Genomic DNA, 18,538 nt, shown 5'->3' with positions numbered 1-18,538 from the left:
AAAACATGCACACACAAAAAAAAGCACCTGTCCTTGTAACACTCACAAGCCAGTTCAAAACTGCCTCGAGGCAACGTCAGCACAAAAACGGTCCGTCGGGAGCTTCATGAAATGGGTTACCATGGCCGAGCAGCAGCACACAAGCTTAAGATCGCCCTGGCAAGCGTTGGCTGGAGTGGTGTAAAGCTTGCGTTCTCTGGTGTGGAAACGCGTTCTCTGGAGTGTTGAATCACGCTTCACCATCTGGCAGTCCAACTGACAAATCTAGGTTTGGCGGATTCCAGAACAACTTGCACCAATACATAGTGCCAACTGTAAAGTTTGGTGGAGGAATAATGTTTTGGGGCTATTTTTCATGGTTTGAACTAGGCCCCTTAATCCCTTCACTGGAACTGCCCCTTAATCCCTTCACTGGAACTGCCCCTTAATCCCTTCACTGGAACTGCCCCTTAATCCCTTCACTGGAACTGCCCCTTAATCCCTTCACTGGAACTATCTTAATGCTACAGCATAAAATTACATTCTAGACTATTCTGTGCGTCTAACTTTGTTGTAACAGTTTGGGGAAGGCCTTTTCCTGTTTCTGCACGACAATGCCCCCGTGCACAAAGCGAGGTCCATACAGAAATGGTTTGTCAAGACCGGTGTAGAAGAACTTGTCCTCACTAATGCTCGTGGCTGAACGGAGTCCCTGCAGCATTTTCCAACATCTAGTGGAAAGCCTTCCCAGAAGATTGGAGGCTGTTATAACAGCAAAGGGGGAGGACCAACTGCATATTAATGACCATGATTTTGGAATGAGATGTTCGACGAGCAGCTGTCCACATACACTACATGGCCAAAAGTATCAGCAGCGGGGAAGAAAAACAAAGTGAAAAATATTAAATGCAATTTTGCATTTACTAAAGCTTATTGTTCTTTATGAACTATACATGTTGTGTACCTCTGCAAGTCCCCCTGGATAGGGGATATCTGCAGAACAAATAAAGAGGGAACATTGTGTTGTAGTTGTCAGAATGAAAGAAATGGTGGCAAACTAAGCATAGCCACAGCCACGTATAAAATCAAATGCTGGAGCTGGGTTCTTTCACCATGTGACATGGTATTTACTGTGACTTCAACCACATCAGCTTCTATTAAACCCACAGAGAGAGCCCACTGCTCAAATCTCCTCTGCCTATTCAAATTGCTGAACAGACATTTCCAAACATGAGGCATACGGCTCATAACACCTTTTCAATTAGGAGAGGTGTACTGTACCCCTTCCTGGGACGCTGGCTGACAGGACAAAGGGACACAAATCATGAGCGAAAGTGACTTTCATCCTCTCTTTATCAAGCAGGACTGTCCCCTTGTGTCCAGATGCATATAGACTATCTATATGGCTGTGCTGGTCTTTCCCCCAGTCCTCACCTCCTCTCCCCACAGGGTGACCTCCACCAGTTTACCAGACTGGTCCATCAGGTTGAGTGTCCTCTTGGAGACCTCACGGTTGTTCTTGGTGGTGAGGCGGGTCACGTCAGCCACGCTCTTACACACTCCAATCACATCTGGAAAACACACACGGTCAACTTATTAGCATAGTAGACTATGAGCAGCATTACTATGGAGAACCTTGAATGACCCAGGAGAAAAAAACAGACTTATATTATAAGTATTGATCACATATGTGGAATGTCCATAGATAGTTGAATACATTTTCAACACAGGTGACATCATGAGTACAGTACAGATTTTACAATCCATTGAAGTCAGACACACTGACTGATCTAAGTCACTATACATCCTAAATAATTATCCTCATGGGGCAGCAGGGAGCCTAGAGGTTAAGAGCGTTGGGCGTTTAATTCCCCAAGCTGACTATGTGAAAAATCTGTCAATGTGCCCTTGAGCAAGGCACTTAATCCAAATTGCGCCTGTAAGTAACTCTGAATGGAAGCTCAAATATAAATCAGTCAGTGTGATGCTCTCTAACACAGCCTCTCATCACTCTCCCAGCCTGACGGATGTAGCCTATTCATTGTTAATATGATCACTGTCTGAAGATTTTTTACATAAAGGAGAGTTGACTGCTTTTAGTTTATGTACTCAACAGAACTCAGTGTATTTTTGTAGAACCCTTAAAGGGGAAGTGTAAAGACAAAATTACAAAGTGCTAAATAATATCACATTGAAGTAACGGAATAACTTGCGTTACGGGTGTGAAGGAAAAGGACAGTCATTTTTGGGAGAACAGACACATAGGAAAAAGTCAGAATCTCAAAGTCTTACGGTAAAATACAAACAGACACTTTGAAAGGAAGGCTTGGCTACGCACAAAAACACAGATGAAAATATTAACATTATCATATATACAGTACCAGTCAAACATTTGGACACCTACATCCAGAGTTTCTTTATTTTTACTATTTTCTACATTGTAGAATAATAGTGAAGACAACAAAACTATGAAAGAACACATATGGAATCATGTAGGAATGAACAATAGTGTCAAATCAAAATATATTTGAGATTCTTCAAAACAGCCACACTTTATCTTGACAGCTTTGCACACTTGGCATTCCCTCAACCAGAATCACCTGGAATACTTATCCAACAGTCTTGAAGGAGTTCCCACATGCTGAGCACTTGTTGGCTGCTTTTCCTTCACTCCAACACATCCCAAACCATCTCAATTGGGTTGAGGTTATCTGATGCAGCACTACATCAAATAGCCCTTACACAGCATGGAGGTGTGTTGGGTCATTGTCCTGTTGAAAAACAAATGATAGTCCCACTAAGTGCAAACCAGATGGGATGGTGTATTGCTGCAGAGTACTGTGGACACCTTACTGGTTAAATGTGCCTTGAATTCTAAATAAATCACTGACAGTGTCACCAGCAAAGCACCACCACACCTCCTCCATGCGTCACGGTGGGAACCACATACGCGGAGATCATCCGTTCACCTACTCCACGTCTCACAAAGACATGGTGGTTGGAACCAAAAATCTCTAATTTGGACTCTTCACACCAAATGACAGATTTCCACCGGTTTAATGTCCATTGCTCGTGTTTTTTGGCCCAAGCGAGGCTCTTCTTATTGGTGTCCTTTAGTAGTGGTTTCTTTGCAGCACTTCAACCATGAAGGCCTGATTTCACGCAGTCTCCTCTAAACAGTTGATGTTGAGATATCTCTGTTACTTGAACTCCGCGAAACATTTATTTGGGCTGCAATTTCTGAGGCTGCTAATTCAAATGAACTTATCCTCTGCATCAGACTTTGGGTCTTCCTTTCCTGTGTCGGTCCTCATGAAAACCAGTTTCATCATAGTGCTTGATAGTTTTTGCAACTTTTTTTAAATTTAACCCACCCCCCCGCGACCTGGCCAAGATAAAGCAGAGCAGTGCGACAAAAACAACAACGTACAGTCAATAACACAATAGACAAATCTATATACAGTATGCAAATGTAGTAAGATTAGCGAGGTAAGGCAATAAAAATTGGCCATAATGGCGAAATATTTACAATTTAGCATTAACACTGGAGTGATAGATGTGCAAGTAGAGATACTGGGGTGCAAAATAGCATAACAATAACATGGGGATGGGGTAGTTGGGTGGGTGGGCTATTTACAGATGGGCTGTGTACAGGTGCAATGAGGTGATATAAGTCTCCAGCTTCAGTGACTTGCGCAATTCGTTTGTCATTGGCAGCAGAGAACTGGAAGGAAAGGCGGCTAAAGGTGATGTTGGCTTTGGGGATGACGAGTGAAATATACCTGCTGGAGCGTACTATGGGTGGGTGTTGCTATGGTGACCAGTGAGCTGAGATAAGGCAGGGCTTTACCTAGCAAAGACTTAGATAACTTGGAGCCAGTGGGTCTGGCGACAGATATGTAGCGAGTGCCAGCCAATGAGAGCACACAGGTTGCAGTGGTGGGTAGTTTATGGGGCTTTGGTGACAAAACGGATGGCACTGTGATAGACTACATCCAATTTGCTGAGAAGAGTGATGGAGGCTATTTTGTAAATGTCATTGCTGAAATCAAGGATCGGTAGTATAGTCGGTTTTACAAGGGTATGTTTGGCAGCATGAGTGAAGGAGGCTTTGTTACGAAATAGGAAGCCGATTCTAGATTTCATTTTGGATTGTAGATGCTTGATGTGAGTCTGGAAGGAGCGTTTACAGTCCAACCAGACACCCAGGTATTTGTAGTTGTCCACATATTCTAAGTCAGAAACATCCATAGTAGTGATGCTAGTCGGGCAGGCGTGGGCAGCGGCCATTTGAAGAGCATGCATTTAGTTATACTTGCATTTAAGAGCAGTTGAAGGCCACGGAAGGAGTGTTGTATGGCATTGAAGCTCTTTGGAGGTTTGTTAACTTCGGTATAGGGGGCAGCATTTTCACTTTTGGATAAATAGCGTGCCCAATTTCAACTTCCTGCTACTCATGCCAAGAATATAAGATATGCATATTATTATTATTAGATTTGGATAGAAAACACTCTGAAGTTTCTAAAACTGTTTGAATCATGTCTGTGAGTGTAACATAACTTATGTAGCAGGCAAAACCCAGAGGACAACCCTTCAGAATATTTTTTTTTGAGGTCTCTGTTGTTCAGTGAGTTCTAATTGGGAAACAATATTTCTTAGGCACTTGTTTTCAGTTCCTACCACTTCCACTGGATGTCACCAGTCTTTGGAATTTGGTTGAGGTTATTCATTTGAGCAATGAAGAAGTTGGGCCATCCTGGAAAAGGGTAAAGCTGTTGAGAGTGGCGCAAGACTTCAAAAGTAGCTTTAGTTTCCTCTCGTCCTTTATTGAAAACAGATAATCTGTTAATCTGTTAAACAGATAGTGGTCTAACATTTAAAAATACCTAAAGTTGTATTACAAAAGTAGTTTGAAATATTTTGGCAAAGTTTATAGGCAACTTTTGAAATATTTTGTAGTGATTTTGGAAAAATGAAATTTTGGATATATATGGACGGAATTAATCGAACAAAAGGACCAATTGTGATGTTTATGGGATATATTGGAGTGCCAACAAAAGAAGTTCAAAGGTAAGGCATGTTTTATATTTTATTTCTGCGTTTTGTGTAGCGCCTGCAGGGTTGAACTATGCTACCCTCTTTGTTTACTGTTGTGCTATCATCAGATAATAGCTTCTTATGCTTTCGCCGAAAAGCCCTTTTAAAATCTGACATGTTGGCTGGATTCACAATGAATGTAGCTTTAATTGAGTATCTTACATGTGTAATTTAATGAAAGATTTTTATATTGATTTATTTTAATTTGCCGCACTGCATTTTCCCTGGTTTTTGGCCAAGTGGGACGCAAGCGTCCCCTATACCATAAGAAGTTAAGAGTGTCCAAAAGAAGGGCCAGCTGTACACAGAATGCTGTCGTCTGCGTAGAGGTGGATCAGAGAATCACCAACAGCAAGAGCGACATCATTGATGTATACAGAGAAAAGAGTCGGCCCGAGATTTGAACTCTGTGGCACCCCCATAGAGACTGCCAGAGGTCCGGACAACAGGCCCTCAAACTTGACACACTGATCTCTGAGTAGTTGGTGAACCAGGCGAGGCAGTCATTTGAGAAACCAAGGCTATTGAGTCTGCCGATACGAATACGGTGATTGACAGAGTCGAAAGCCTTGGCCAGGTCGATAAAGACTGCTGCACAGTACTGTCTTTTGTCGATGGCGGTTATGATATCGTTTAGGACCTTGAGCGTGGCTGAGGTCTGTAAGAGTTTGGGTCTAGCCCAGCTGATGTGTAGGGGTCCACATTTTGCAGCACTTTCAGAACATCAGCTATCTGGATTTGGGTGAAGGAGAAGCAGGGGGGGCAGAGCTGTTGGCCGGGGTAGGGTTAGCCAGGTGGAAAGCATGGCCGGCCGTAGAAAAAAATGCTTATTGAAATTCTCGACCACCGTAGATTTATCGACTGCACTTGAACGAACTTTCAAAGTTCTTGTAATTTTCCAGAATGACTGACCCTCATATCTTAATTAACTTTTAACAAGGCACACCTGTTAATTGAAATGCATTCCAGGGTACTGCCTCATGAAGCTGGTTGAGAGAATGCTAAGAGAGTGTAAAGCTGTCATCAAGGCAAAAGGGTGGCTATTTGAAGACTCAAATATAAACTATATTTTGATTTGTTTAACCCTTTTTTGGTTACTACATGTGTGTAATTTCATAGTTTTGATGTCTTACATACAATCATACTCGAAACCATCTACAATAACCTTTCTTCAAAAACATTACGATGTGACACTTCCTTTCCACATATAAATATTGATCGTGTGTGAGTCTCCTGGGTCACTCATGGTCCTACAGCTCTCCACAACACATTCACTCAGGGAAATGGGGCAATTTATCCTGTTCAGATTAAGTGTGAGGTCACTGCCTATCCAGCATCTCCTGGTCACTTGGCACATGCATTACTAATGTTTATCATGATGCATGTATTGGAATGGGAAACAAAAATAAAACAAATTTGACATTGCTGCTAATTTATCCTGAGTATAGATTCATGTTAACCTGCTATCAGGGTGAGCTGATGCATAGCCATGTATCCCTGCCAGGGTGACAAAGCCAATGAGATGTTATCGGTGACATTACAATTTTATGGCTTCGTCCCAAATGGTTCCTGGATTCTTCCGATGGCATTGAGTACACCACATTAGTCATTAGCTTAATCAATAAGTGCACGTTTACAGGCAACATCCGCACTGAGCTAAAGCGTAGAGCTGCCGCTTTCAAGGAGCAGGAATCTAACCCGGACGCTTATAACAAATCCCGCTATACCCTCCGACCAACCATCAAACAGGGAAAGCGTCAATACAGGAAGGACTAGGGATGAAACGGTTACCGGTTTCACAATAAAATTCCCTAAGATTAGTATTACCATTTCAAATTTGAATTATCATTAAAACCGTGTTTGATTACCACGGTTTGAAAAACCCACAGTAAATACTGTCCAGCATCAACCAAAATTAGCAACAGTCTGACGCAGGCGCAGCATGGAACTTAAGTTGTTGTGTGTGAAAACATTGTGGAAGGCAGTGACAGCGCTCGGGAGATTTTTCAGCCTTCTAAGAGGACCAAATTAGAAGGGTGGTCGTATTTTGGGTTTTACAAGAGTGCAGAGGGAAACTTAATCGAAGATGGTCACCCCGTCTGCAGAACACACAAAAACAAATAATAATCGCTGCGAAAGGGGGCAACACTTCCCACTATTTTATAGCGAATGCCACGCAAGTTAACTTTCAGCTCAATGCATGATGTGGGGACTTCGGAACGGGGGAAAATGTCATGGTTTGTCTGTCTAACTTGCTAATAGCTTGTCAATAACGTAAACTGAAGCTTTCAGTGTTAACTACTCTTGTAAAAACTACAAGTTGTTATGCTGCTGTATGCAGACTATTCGCCCATTGCACACGATAACACGTTATGTAGTTTAATCACCCAACCAACATATTTTGTTCATTTAAAATCCGACAGACTTGGTTGTAAGTGCTCCAACGAGAGAAACACAATAGACTCCTACACAAGTCAAATTGTTGTGCTCATTGCAATTACTATCACGGTCTTCTTGAGACTAATTTGCATTTATGTCAATTGTGCATGGGGTCATTGCATATACTCAAATGCAACACAGAAGATAGACTGTGTGAATAATAATAAAACATTTGCTATTCCCTTGTTTACAGTGTGGGCATGCAGCAGGCAAACCCAGTGATGCTACCGGTCCCTCCTCGTCTACAGTTGTGACAGACACTGAGCAAGCATTTAAAAAGGCAGGCTGCTTATGCACCCACATCAAAAAATGTCAAGACCTCACTGCAGCCCTTTCATATATCATTGGACAAAGGACATGATGTCATTTCATATTGGTGAGAGGCCTGTCTTTCTGAGGCAGATGGTTGCCGTGCCTCACTACAAAGTGAGTGCTGCTAATTGTATTTGTTGTTTGTTTATTTGATTTGCTTACTTAAGGTTATGTTAACTTAAACCTGCACGAGGAAAACATTTACCTCTCATGGCCACATGGTGCCATCTTTAATGTTAATGCTATTATTTTAATGATTAGCCACACAAAAAGTGCATAGTGCTGCTAATTGTATTTGTTGGTTTTCAATATAAAACTTGGTACATTTTAAACATCTCCAGCACGTTTTAACAACAGGGCGATAATACTGATAACCGTGATCATGTCTATAATCGTGATATGAAATGTTCATACTGTTTCATCTCCATACAGGACAAAGATTGAAGCCTACTACACTGGCTCCGTTGCTCGTCGGATGTGCCACGGCTTGCAAACTATTATGGACTACAAAAGGGAAACACAACCGCGAGCTGCACAGTGACACGAGCCTACCAGACGAGCTAAATGACTTCTTGGCACACTTCGAGGCAAGCAACACTGAAGCATGCGTGAGGTTACAAGCTGTTCCATACGACTGTGTGATCACACTCTCCATAGCCAATGTGAGTAATACCTTCAAAAACATGTCAACATTCACAAGGCCAGAGGATTACCAGGATGTGTACTCCGAGCATGTGCTAACCAACTAGCAAGTGTCTTCCCTGACATTTTCAACCTCTCCTTGACCGAGTCTGTAATACCAACATGTTTCAAGCAGACCACCATAGTCCCTGTGCCCAAGAACACCAAGGTAACCTGCCTAAATGACTACTGGCCCATACCACTCATGTCTGTAGTCATGAAGTGCTTTGAAAGGCTGGTCATGGCTCACATCAACACCATTATAGCAGAAACCCTAGACCCACTACAATTTGCATACCACCCTAACCGCTACTGCCTTCCAGACTGCCCTATCCAACCTGGACAAAAGTAACATCTATGTGCTCATTGACTACAGCTCAGCATTCAACACCATAGTGCCCTCAAAGCTCATCACTAAGCTTCGGACCCTGGGATTAAGCACCTCCCTCTGCAACTGGATCCTGGACTTCCAAACGGGTCACCCCTCCCAGGTGCTAAGGGTAAGTAACAACACATCTGCCACACTGACCCTCAATATGGAGGCCCCTCAGGGGTACATGCTGTCCCCTCCTGTACTCCCTGTTCACACATGACTGCATGGCCAAGCACGACTCCAACACCATCATTACGTTTGCTGACAACACAACAGTGCCTGATCACTGACAACGATGGGACAGCCTACAGGGAGAAGATCAGAGAACTGGCAGTGTGGTGCCAGGATAACAACCTCTCCCTCAACGTGATCAAGGGGGGATGATCGTCAACCACAGGAAAAGGTAGGCCGAACATGCCCCCATTCTCATCGACGGGGCTGTAGTGTAGCTGGTTGAGAGCTTCAAGTTCCTTGGTGCCCACATCACCAACGAACTGTCATGCTCCAAACACAACAAGACAGTTGTGAAGAGGGCACGACAACAACTATTCTCCCTCAAGAGACTGAAAAGATTTGGCATGGGTCCTCAGTTCCTCAAAAAGTTCTACATTTGCACCACTGGTTGCATCACTGCCTGGTATGGCAACTGCTCAGCCTCCGACCGCAAGGCACACCAGAGGGTAGTGCGTACGGCCCAGCACATCACCGGGGCCAAGCTTCCTGCCATCTCGGACCTCTATACCAGATGGTGTCAGAGGAAGGTCCTAAAAATTGCCAAAGACTCCAGTCACAGAGTGTTCTCTCTGCTACTGCATGGCAAGCGGTACCGGAGTGCCAAGTCTAGGTCCAAGAGGGTTCCCCTAAGCCATAAGTCTCCTGAACAGCAAACCAAATGACTACCCGGACTATTTGCATTGACCCCCCCCCCCCATTGTACGCTGCTGCAACTCTGTTTATTATCACTTTACCTCTACCTACATATTACCTCGACTAACCTTTGCCCCTGCACCCTATATAGTAGTGCACTATATAGAGAATAGGGTGTCATTTGGGAGCTACCTATTCTTTCTGCCATCTTAATTCATTCAGTCTTTGTTAGGTTACAACTAATTTAAGCATGATTAAGAAGATATCTTCAACATCACAGGGCTGGCTGGGCTGACGCCTGGTGATAGCATCATTACAACTAGGAATGAGTCCAAATGGCATCCCATTCTCTACATAGTGCACTACTTTTGACCGGAGCCATATAGTTCACAGGTAGTGCACTGCCATTTGGGATGCTGTCTATGGCTTCTTATTCTCCCTCCTCTCCTCACCGGGATCCGCCATAGGGCCCAAAGTCAATCTGCGCCACAGGACACTACTGTCATCAGCATTATTAATGACTTTTATCCCTGCTCTTATAATTACCTAAACCACCCCAGCACAACCCCCTGCTACCGTAGCATCCATCCCTATGATAGGATAATAATAAGCTAAGTGTGTTGACGGTTATCACGCCCCGCCAGCCCTGCCTGGACCACCCTTCCTCTTTGCTCCTCCCTTGCTACACCTGCACCTTACCCAAAATGGTGTCCTTTTCTCGGGCCTCCAGGTCAGCGATAGAGATGAAGTTGCACTGCACCATGGGTACGTCCTGGGTGTCCTCACAGGGGATGATGGTGGATTCTCCATTTAGGGTCATCTCATAGTCATTCTTCAGGGACGAGTACTGCTTGTTGGCGATCTTCAGTGATCCCTTGGATATGTAGAACACCTGGGCATGAATAAAAGTAGGTTTAAATCTAAAGTGGATTTGGGCACAGGATTCATTTCAGCTGAATATTGATGTAGGAACTAAATCAAGCCTGGCAGAGGATCTGTAGCAGAGGATCATTTTGCTACTGTCCTTTGACTCAATTTGGAGAGAATCATTCATCATCTCATTACACCAAATCATATCCAATTCAGCACATTTTGATTTGTACAAAGTATTGGCAATAACACATTGAGATGAATTACTCAGTTGCCCCAAATCTGTGAAAGTGACAAGCATATGGTAGATAAGCATCCTTAATAGGAGGCAGTTCCTCTCACCTTGCCAGTCTCGATGATGCTGTAGAACTTGTCCACCTCCTGGGTAAAGGCAGTCACTCTGATCTCTCCCTGCATCAACACACAACACAGTCAGCAATGGACTAGCTCCACACGATCCAATACGGCAACATGAGAAAATGCAAACAGAAAGGGTTACTCACACTTTCATCCACAATCTCCATAGAGAACAGCTTGCCGTCCCCACGAGAGTTGCTCCAGGTGCGGATGCCGCTCTTGTTGGTGACACGTGCTCGGATGGTCCACCTGAGAGAAAATAACCAGTTTATGTTGCTGTTGGATGGACCTCTATTCCTTGAAAATACCTTGACCAACTATCTATGGAATAAATCACAAAAACATCCCCAAATACAAATCAAACAAACAGTCATTATTCCATTCTATGACTAAAGAGTATGGAATAAGAGGATTATCATGACTTAAGAATAAACATTTGGGCAAGAGATCATGTTGTTTGAGATGTTCGCCAAAGTGATAGGATGCATCCCAAAAGGCACCCATTCCCTATATAGTGCACTACTTTAAAGTAGTGCTATTTGGGACGCAACAAGCTATTTGGGACGCAACAATAGACGGGTATAAGAAGACTACTCACTTTGACTGGTAGGGGTTGAGGCTGGCAATGGGCACAACTTTGGAGGATCCCCCAGGAGTGCTGGGCATTGCAGACAGAGGCATGGCCTTCTTCCCCCCAAACTCTCTGCTGGGACCTTTGTTCATGGTGCCTAATGATAGATAGGGAAATTAGAGAACAGAGAGCTATTAGTGCATATAGAGAGCAGTGAGAGTGGCAAACTCAACTAAATAGACATCCATAACTTATCAGGGCTGAAACTCCCTGATCACTGTAATTCTCACTTCATGAGAGTAGTCTCACGTAACAGAAAAACTTATATCAGGAAGAGTAGCCAATTTATTGCGGTAGATTTGGGATAGTAGGAGAGAGGAGACAACACCCCAAGACCAACTAAGTTCTGAGTTTGTGAGATGGTGTTTTAGTGAGAGATGATTTGTGTATCACAGACTCAAAGCAGACAGAAGTGTGAAACAACAAACCAAAGCTGCTCTTCCCACACAAGATTGGTGCATACAGCCTGACTGAGGGTTCTCTGTTCGGACAAGCACTAACTGCACATTTGATTTGTGTGCGTCTCACACTATGGATTACAGTTCAAAGTGTCAACTTCGCCAACAACTGCATTTCCTGTAATTAAGCCCCCAGATCCAGCAGCACAGCAGAGCCACACAACTGAACAATAACAACTGTGCTGATGAGGAGGATGAAGCTCACCATTGCTACTTCAATTCCCTAACACCAGATTAGTGGGATGAATACCTAGACCAGACCAGAAAATAAGCTCCTGAAGTCATAGATTGGGCTAAGAGTTCATCGGACGTGGTTCACAAAATGCCCTATGATACTGTAGGTTAGCACTAAGAAACCATTCCTTTAGCCATGCATATTTTCATGAAATCCCTGCTTAAACACTTGTACTATGTAATGTTTAGAAATGTTTATGTCACGAGAGATGATTAACATTTATTTAGTTACCTGCACCCTTCTTCTTTTAACTATTTAGGGAGAATATGTATTTAAAAAATCCCATTTAAAAAAATGTAAAAGCAAAATTCAAGTAGAATAACTAAATACACAGTACCAGTCTGATGTTTAGGCATACCTACTCATTCAAGGGTTTTTCTTTATTTATACTATTTTCAACATTGTAGAATAATAGTGAAGACATCAAAACTATTAATTAACACATATGGAATCATGTAATAACCACAAAAAAGTTTCACAAATATAAAACATAATTTTGTTTTTCTTATTATGGCAAGAACAGCTCAAATAAGCAAAGAGAATTGACAGTCCATCATTACTTGAAGACATGAAGGTCAGTCAATCCAGAACATTTCAAGACCTTTGAAAGTTTCTTCAAGTGCAGTCGCAAAAATCATCATGCACTCCGACACTGGCTCTAATGAGGACCACCACAGGAAAGGAAGACCCAGAGTTACCTCTGCTGCAGAGGATAAGTTCTTTACTTGGGGCGGCAGGTAGCCGAGTGGTTAGAGTATTGGGGCATTAATCGAAAGGTTGCTAGATCGAATCCCCGAGCTGACAAGGTAAAAATCTGCCGTTCTGCCACTGAACAAGGCAGTTTACCTACTCTTTGTAAATAAGAATTTGTTCTTAACTGACTTGCCTAGTGAAAAACAAAAATACAGTTACCAGCCTCAGAAATAGCAGCCCAAATAAATGCTTCACAGAGTTCAAGTAACAGACATCTCCAAAATAAACTGTTCAGAGGCGACTGTGTGAAAATCAGGCCTACGTGGCCGAATTGCAGCAAAGAAGCCACTACTAAAAAGGACACCAATAAGAAGAGACATTGGACCGGTGGAAATCTGTCCTTTGGTCTGATGAGATTTTTGATCTTTGTGAGACATAGAGTAGGTTTACAGATGATCTCCGCATGTGTGGTTCCCACCGTGAAGCATGGAGATGGTGGTGGTGTGGGGGTGCTTTGCTGGTGACACTGTCAGTGATATATTTAGAATTCAAAGCATACGTAACCAGCACGGCTACCACAGCATTCTGCAGTGACCTGTGATCCCATCTGGTTTGCGCTTAGTGGGAATATCATTTGTTTTTCAACAGGACAATGACCAAAAACACATCTCCAGGCTGTGTAAGGGCTATTTGACCAAGAAGGAGAGTGATGGGGTGCTGCATCAGATGACCTGGCCTCCACAATCACCGACCACAACCCAATTGAGATGGTTTGGAATGAGTTGGACCGCAGAGTGAAGGAAAAGCAGCCAACAAGTGCTCAGCATAAATGTGGGAACTCGTTCAAGACTGTTGGAAAAGTATTCCAAGTGAAGCTGGTTGAGAGAATGCCAAGAGTGTGCAAAGTTGTCAACAAGGCAAAGAGTGGCTACGTTGAAGAACATAAAATATATTTTGATTTGTTTAACACTTTTTTTGGTTACTTCATTATTCCATGTGTGTTATTTACAAGGTAGAAAATAGTAAAAAATTAAGAAAAACCCTTGAATGATACTATATGTATATTTTGGAATCAATGTCAGTAGCATATTATCTCTCATGGCATGATTACCATTTTAATCTGGTACTAATTATAACTAAGTGCTTAGCTAATTACTTGATGAAAAGGGAACTGTCGAAGTTAAGATTAAGTTAGTGTAGCTCAGTTGATAAGAGCATGGCGCATGCACCAGGGTTGTGGGTTCGATTCCCATGGGGGACCCATATGAAAATAGTATGAAAATGCATGCACTCACTACTGTAAGTTGCTCTGGATAAGAGAGTCTGCAAAATGAAACATGTAAGGAGCTGAAACATATCAGTCAATAGTACTGTATATTCAGATCATATCCAATTCAAAACCAGATTTATAGTCTGACTGATGAGCACATCAGGACTACTAAATAACCAGTGTGGCGTACAGATGGTTCACCCGCAGCATGTCTGTTTTATACATTCTCTCGAAGACTGATTTTAATACCTTATTTGCAAAAAAGAGGAGACAATATATACCTAGTATTTTGTGTTTAACAGCATCACATTGGTCAACCACCATCTTATCTTAGTAAGATCAGTAGAACGTTACAGATGACAATATACCCAAGAGGCAAATGTTTTTTTAACTAAGCATTCTGACAAAAACAGTAGCAGTGTCATATGTTCAGTAGATCTGAGGATTTTAACCAAGATTTGTCCATTTTGCATAAATGTTGCCATCTACTGGAAACAAACTAAATTACCTATCCAATAACCTATATTGAAGTGTTTTGCAACCTTCAAACCCACTAGGAATTAATATAGCTGCAAAACATTAGGAATTTATCTTGAGAATACAGTCCATTAATGACCCAATCTCTCAATTCAAATCCTGCTACAGGATGTGAAAAGGCATTAGATTTAAAAGCACAGTGGGTGATCTGGAATTGTTTACCATAATTTCCATTCTGGGGCTGCAGGTGGTGGACTGAGGGATTGGGGGCTGACTGTGGGGCTTTACTCTGACCTGCAAGGGAGGTGAGGGAGTGAAAGGTAAAAACTCAAGTAAGCTGCACATTCAACATTGTAGGTTATATGCATGTCTGGATTCAAACATTTGTTCATCTTCACTCCCCCTAAGCCTTATGATATGGTGATGGAGTATGGGATGAAGACTCGCCTTCCACGTAAGGCGTGGGCTCTCCGATCTTTCCAGCCACCTCATCAGCAGACTTCACCACCTCCATGTCTAATATGACCACCACATGCCTGAACAGAAGAACAGCAATAAACAGATTAACAATTGCATTGTAAATTATATTCCAAAGACTAAACACATGGTTGATAAACAACAAAAAGTGTGTCTGTGCATATCCATTGTGTGTCCATACTGACAGCTCTTAAAGTATAAAAATGGAGAGAAAAGGGTTTGTCATTCTGTAGGAAAACATCAAAAGATAGAAGCAACATACCGTCCATCCTTTAGGACATTGGTCACATTCCTCTTCAGCTGACAGATACAGTTTGGGGCCAGTCGGTTGTCCTCAGCCATTGGGTTGAGTTGGGTGGAGAGCATGAACGCTATAGGAGGGATTGGGAGAGGATAGGAGATGTTAGGGACAAGATAGACCAACAAGCACATGGCCAGTGCAGTAGAGAACAGCCAAGTGCTGCACATCCACTGCACATGGCCATTGCGTGTGCTTGTCTGTCTTGTCTATGAGATGATGATATGCATCTCCAAACAACATGCCATCCTTGTTAATAAACATGGAAGAGCCAAATGCAGCCCAGTTTAGTCTGGGATGAGGATCAATTTAGATCCCAAAAATATGTTTCTAAATATGTCTTAAAATATACTATTTTTTATGACTTTGTATGGTATCACAACACTTCTTCAACTTCGTCAAATTAAAAGGAATAAATTGACCATTTTTCTTTGATGATTTCCAGCTCTCTATTCATTTTACTGAATCCTGACTACCTCCTGCTGGTCAGCCCCAGGCAATCCACAGCATAAAAACACATCCACAGCATAAAAACACATCCACAGCATAAAAACACATCCACAGCATAAAAACACATCCACAGCATAAAACACTCCAAGTGCCCCGTTGCTAAAGTGCCCCGTTGTTCAAGTGCCCCGTTGCTAAGGTCAGCTATTTACCTTGATATTTTCTGGGTGAGACTATGGAGAAGGACTAAAACAACTTTTAATTAGCCCTGTTGTCTTTTTAGTCTACCTCCTGGTGTAATTCAGATTACGACTATTGCACGCAATATGGATTTAAAACAATGGGGTGCAGTTTCTCAAAAGCTTAATTTGGCAGGTCTAACATCTCTATTATGAATATCCTTGACTTTTAATTTAAACTGATACCTTGAGCATCCTGACTGGTTGCATCACTGCTTGGTATGACAACTGCTCAGCAACTGATCGCAAGGTGCTACAGATGGTAGTGCGTATGGCCCAGTACTTCACTGGGGCCCAGCATACAGCCATCCAGGACCTCTATACCAGGCAGCGTCAGAGGAAGGCCCTAAAAATTGTCAAAGACTCCAGACACCCTGTTCTCTCAGCAAGCGGTACCGGAGCGCCAAGTCTAGGTCCAAGAGGCTTCTAAACAGCTTCTACCCATAAGCCATAAGCCTGCTAAACAGTTAATCAAATGACTACACCGACTATTTGCATTCACCCCACCCCACTTCATTTTTTAAATTTATATTTTTAACACTGCTGCTTCTCTGTTTATTAACTATGCATAGTCACTTTACCCTAACACTATATTACCTCAATTTGATATTTACTGTGTGTGTGTGTAAAAATACTGTTGTAACCTTGCATTAATTTAAAATACTGCCATATATTATCCAAATATTACACTTTTGTTTTCTTTACATGCCACTTCTACAAAGCAATGCTATGCATTTGCTACCGGTCATGGTCACCTGCCTCGTGCCATACAACCATTTCTGTGTGTACTTTGAACAGGTGGTGGAGTGGATTTGGAATAGTTCTACTCACAGGACATTGAGTGCTGTCCATCACTCATCATCAGACGAAAGCGGGCTGGTCCACTGCCTCCATCAATTTTACGGATGTTCTGAAAGAATATGATTTTTTTTCTCACCTTTATTTAACCAGGTAGGCTAGTTGAGAACAAGTTCTCATTTGCAACTGCGACCTGGCAGGAGTGCAGTAGACATCATATTGGTCTATTTCGACAAATGTAGCAGTGGTCCAAATCCGTATTGCCATCTTGGTGAATATCCTTGTCTTAAATGTTGGTCTCTAAAACATGGGTGGATACTGTCCCAAGTTAGCTAGCTAACTGTTGACCAGGCCAGTAGCCATTCTTCTACAGTTGGCCTACAGTAACTTGGCCAACTAATTCGCTACTTCCACAAGAACATACACTCATACTCACCACTAATTGAAGAATGGGGTTCGGTAAATCATTAGAGCCTTTGGTTAGATCCTGTTGAAAAAGCAGAAAACAGCTTGAGACAGATGGCAAATATATCTAGTTAGCTAGCATTGTGGCTGGCTAACTAACGCAACAAAGCATTCAGCAGCAGGAGCACTCCGTGCAGTCCCTGTCCGAAACCATCTTTCTCGATGCTTGGTAAACTTTGTTTACATGCTTTCTGGGATGTCATAAAATGCCCCACCTACCTCTATCGCTCCCTTTGTCAGCATGTTATTCATGTTGAAGTTGAGTTTATAGCTATGTAGAGTGAAAATGTACGTTTTAAAGCGAACTCAGAGTGACAGCGCTTCCTCCGTGTTGTGTCTGTGGCGCCAAATGTATCCCTGAACGCGCGAACGGTTCACAACGTCATCGCGTAATTTACTGCTGAGCCTTCCGGTTTCTCTTATAGATCTAGGATCATTTTACACTCGCAAAAACCCACCGTTAGCAACAGGGGGTAAAACGTGAAACTGACCTTAGACCAGGTTGCCGAGCCAACGTGCCTCTATGGAACGTGCTTGGTTATGGAACGTGCCATTGGTTAAACGTGTAAATAAAAAAAGTGTTTATATAGTCGGCGATACAATGTCTAAAATTGCTTTATAAGAAGACACAAAATAAGTGTTGTATGAATAGCTGCTCCTTTTATTAGATGTCCTGCAAAGTCTGCAACATTTATGAACAACATTTATTATCCTTTTTTTTTTTACATTTATGAACAACATCTTTGTTGAAGAAAAACGAGCGGATTTAAAGGCGCTTCATGGTCAGTCTGACCTCTGCATTGGCTATGCAGTATTTACGGTGATACGGTTCTGCATAAGTCAGGGCATTCCTACTTCTTACGCATTGCGGACAACGCAGAGCGCGTCTTTTTTTCCCCCAACGCAGTTAAGCCAAAACCACGCCCCGTTATTCAGAGGGCGGTCTACAAGTCCGGAAGTGAATATCACGTAGCGCGAAATTTCAGTCACTGATTAATAATGTTTGCCGTTATATTTCAACTTTAACAATTTTATAGAAATTATTAGCTAATAAATATTTCACAAATTATAAATA

The 18,538-nt window shown here is 42.4% G+C and overlaps 1 protein-coding gene across 1 annotated transcript in view; it reads right to left on the bottom strand.

Moving 5' to 3' along the window:
* The window catches only part of LOC135546466 (replication protein A 70 kDa DNA-binding subunit-like), a 60,572-nt gene extending 42,755 nt beyond the window's left edge, over nucleotides 1–17,817 (bottom strand). Inside the window, exons 1-11 of the mRNA XM_064974902.1 lie at nucleotides 17,683–17,817; nucleotides 17,435–17,485; nucleotides 17,032–17,110; nucleotides 15,479–15,587; nucleotides 15,187–15,275; nucleotides 14,962–15,033; nucleotides 11,574–11,703; nucleotides 11,122–11,224; nucleotides 10,961–11,029; nucleotides 10,448–10,640; nucleotides 1,414–1,550 (exon numbers count right to left, since the gene is read on the bottom strand). Of these exons, the coding sequence (XP_064830974.1) occupies nucleotides 1,414–1,550; nucleotides 10,448–10,640; nucleotides 10,961–11,029; nucleotides 11,122–11,224; nucleotides 11,574–11,703; nucleotides 14,962–15,033; nucleotides 15,187–15,275; nucleotides 15,479–15,587; nucleotides 17,032–17,110; nucleotides 17,435–17,485; nucleotides 17,683–17,715 (1,065 nt within the window). The 5' untranslated portion in view covers nucleotides 17,716–17,817. The remainder of the gene's footprint in view (nucleotides 1–1,413; nucleotides 1,551–10,447; nucleotides 10,641–10,960; nucleotides 11,030–11,121; nucleotides 11,225–11,573; nucleotides 11,704–14,961; nucleotides 15,034–15,186; nucleotides 15,276–15,478; nucleotides 15,588–17,031; nucleotides 17,111–17,434; nucleotides 17,486–17,682) is intronic.
* Nucleotides 17,818–18,538: the final 721 nt, after the last annotated feature.

Source organism: Oncorhynchus masou, chromosome 9 (assembly GCF_036934945.1).
Source record: "Oncorhynchus masou masou isolate Uvic2021 chromosome 9, UVic_Omas_1.1, whole genome shotgun sequence".
NCBI classification, from domain to species: domain Eukaryota; kingdom Metazoa; phylum Chordata; class Actinopteri; order Salmoniformes; family Salmonidae; genus Oncorhynchus; species Oncorhynchus masou.
This window is presented reverse-complemented; position numbering and strand designations above follow the sequence as displayed.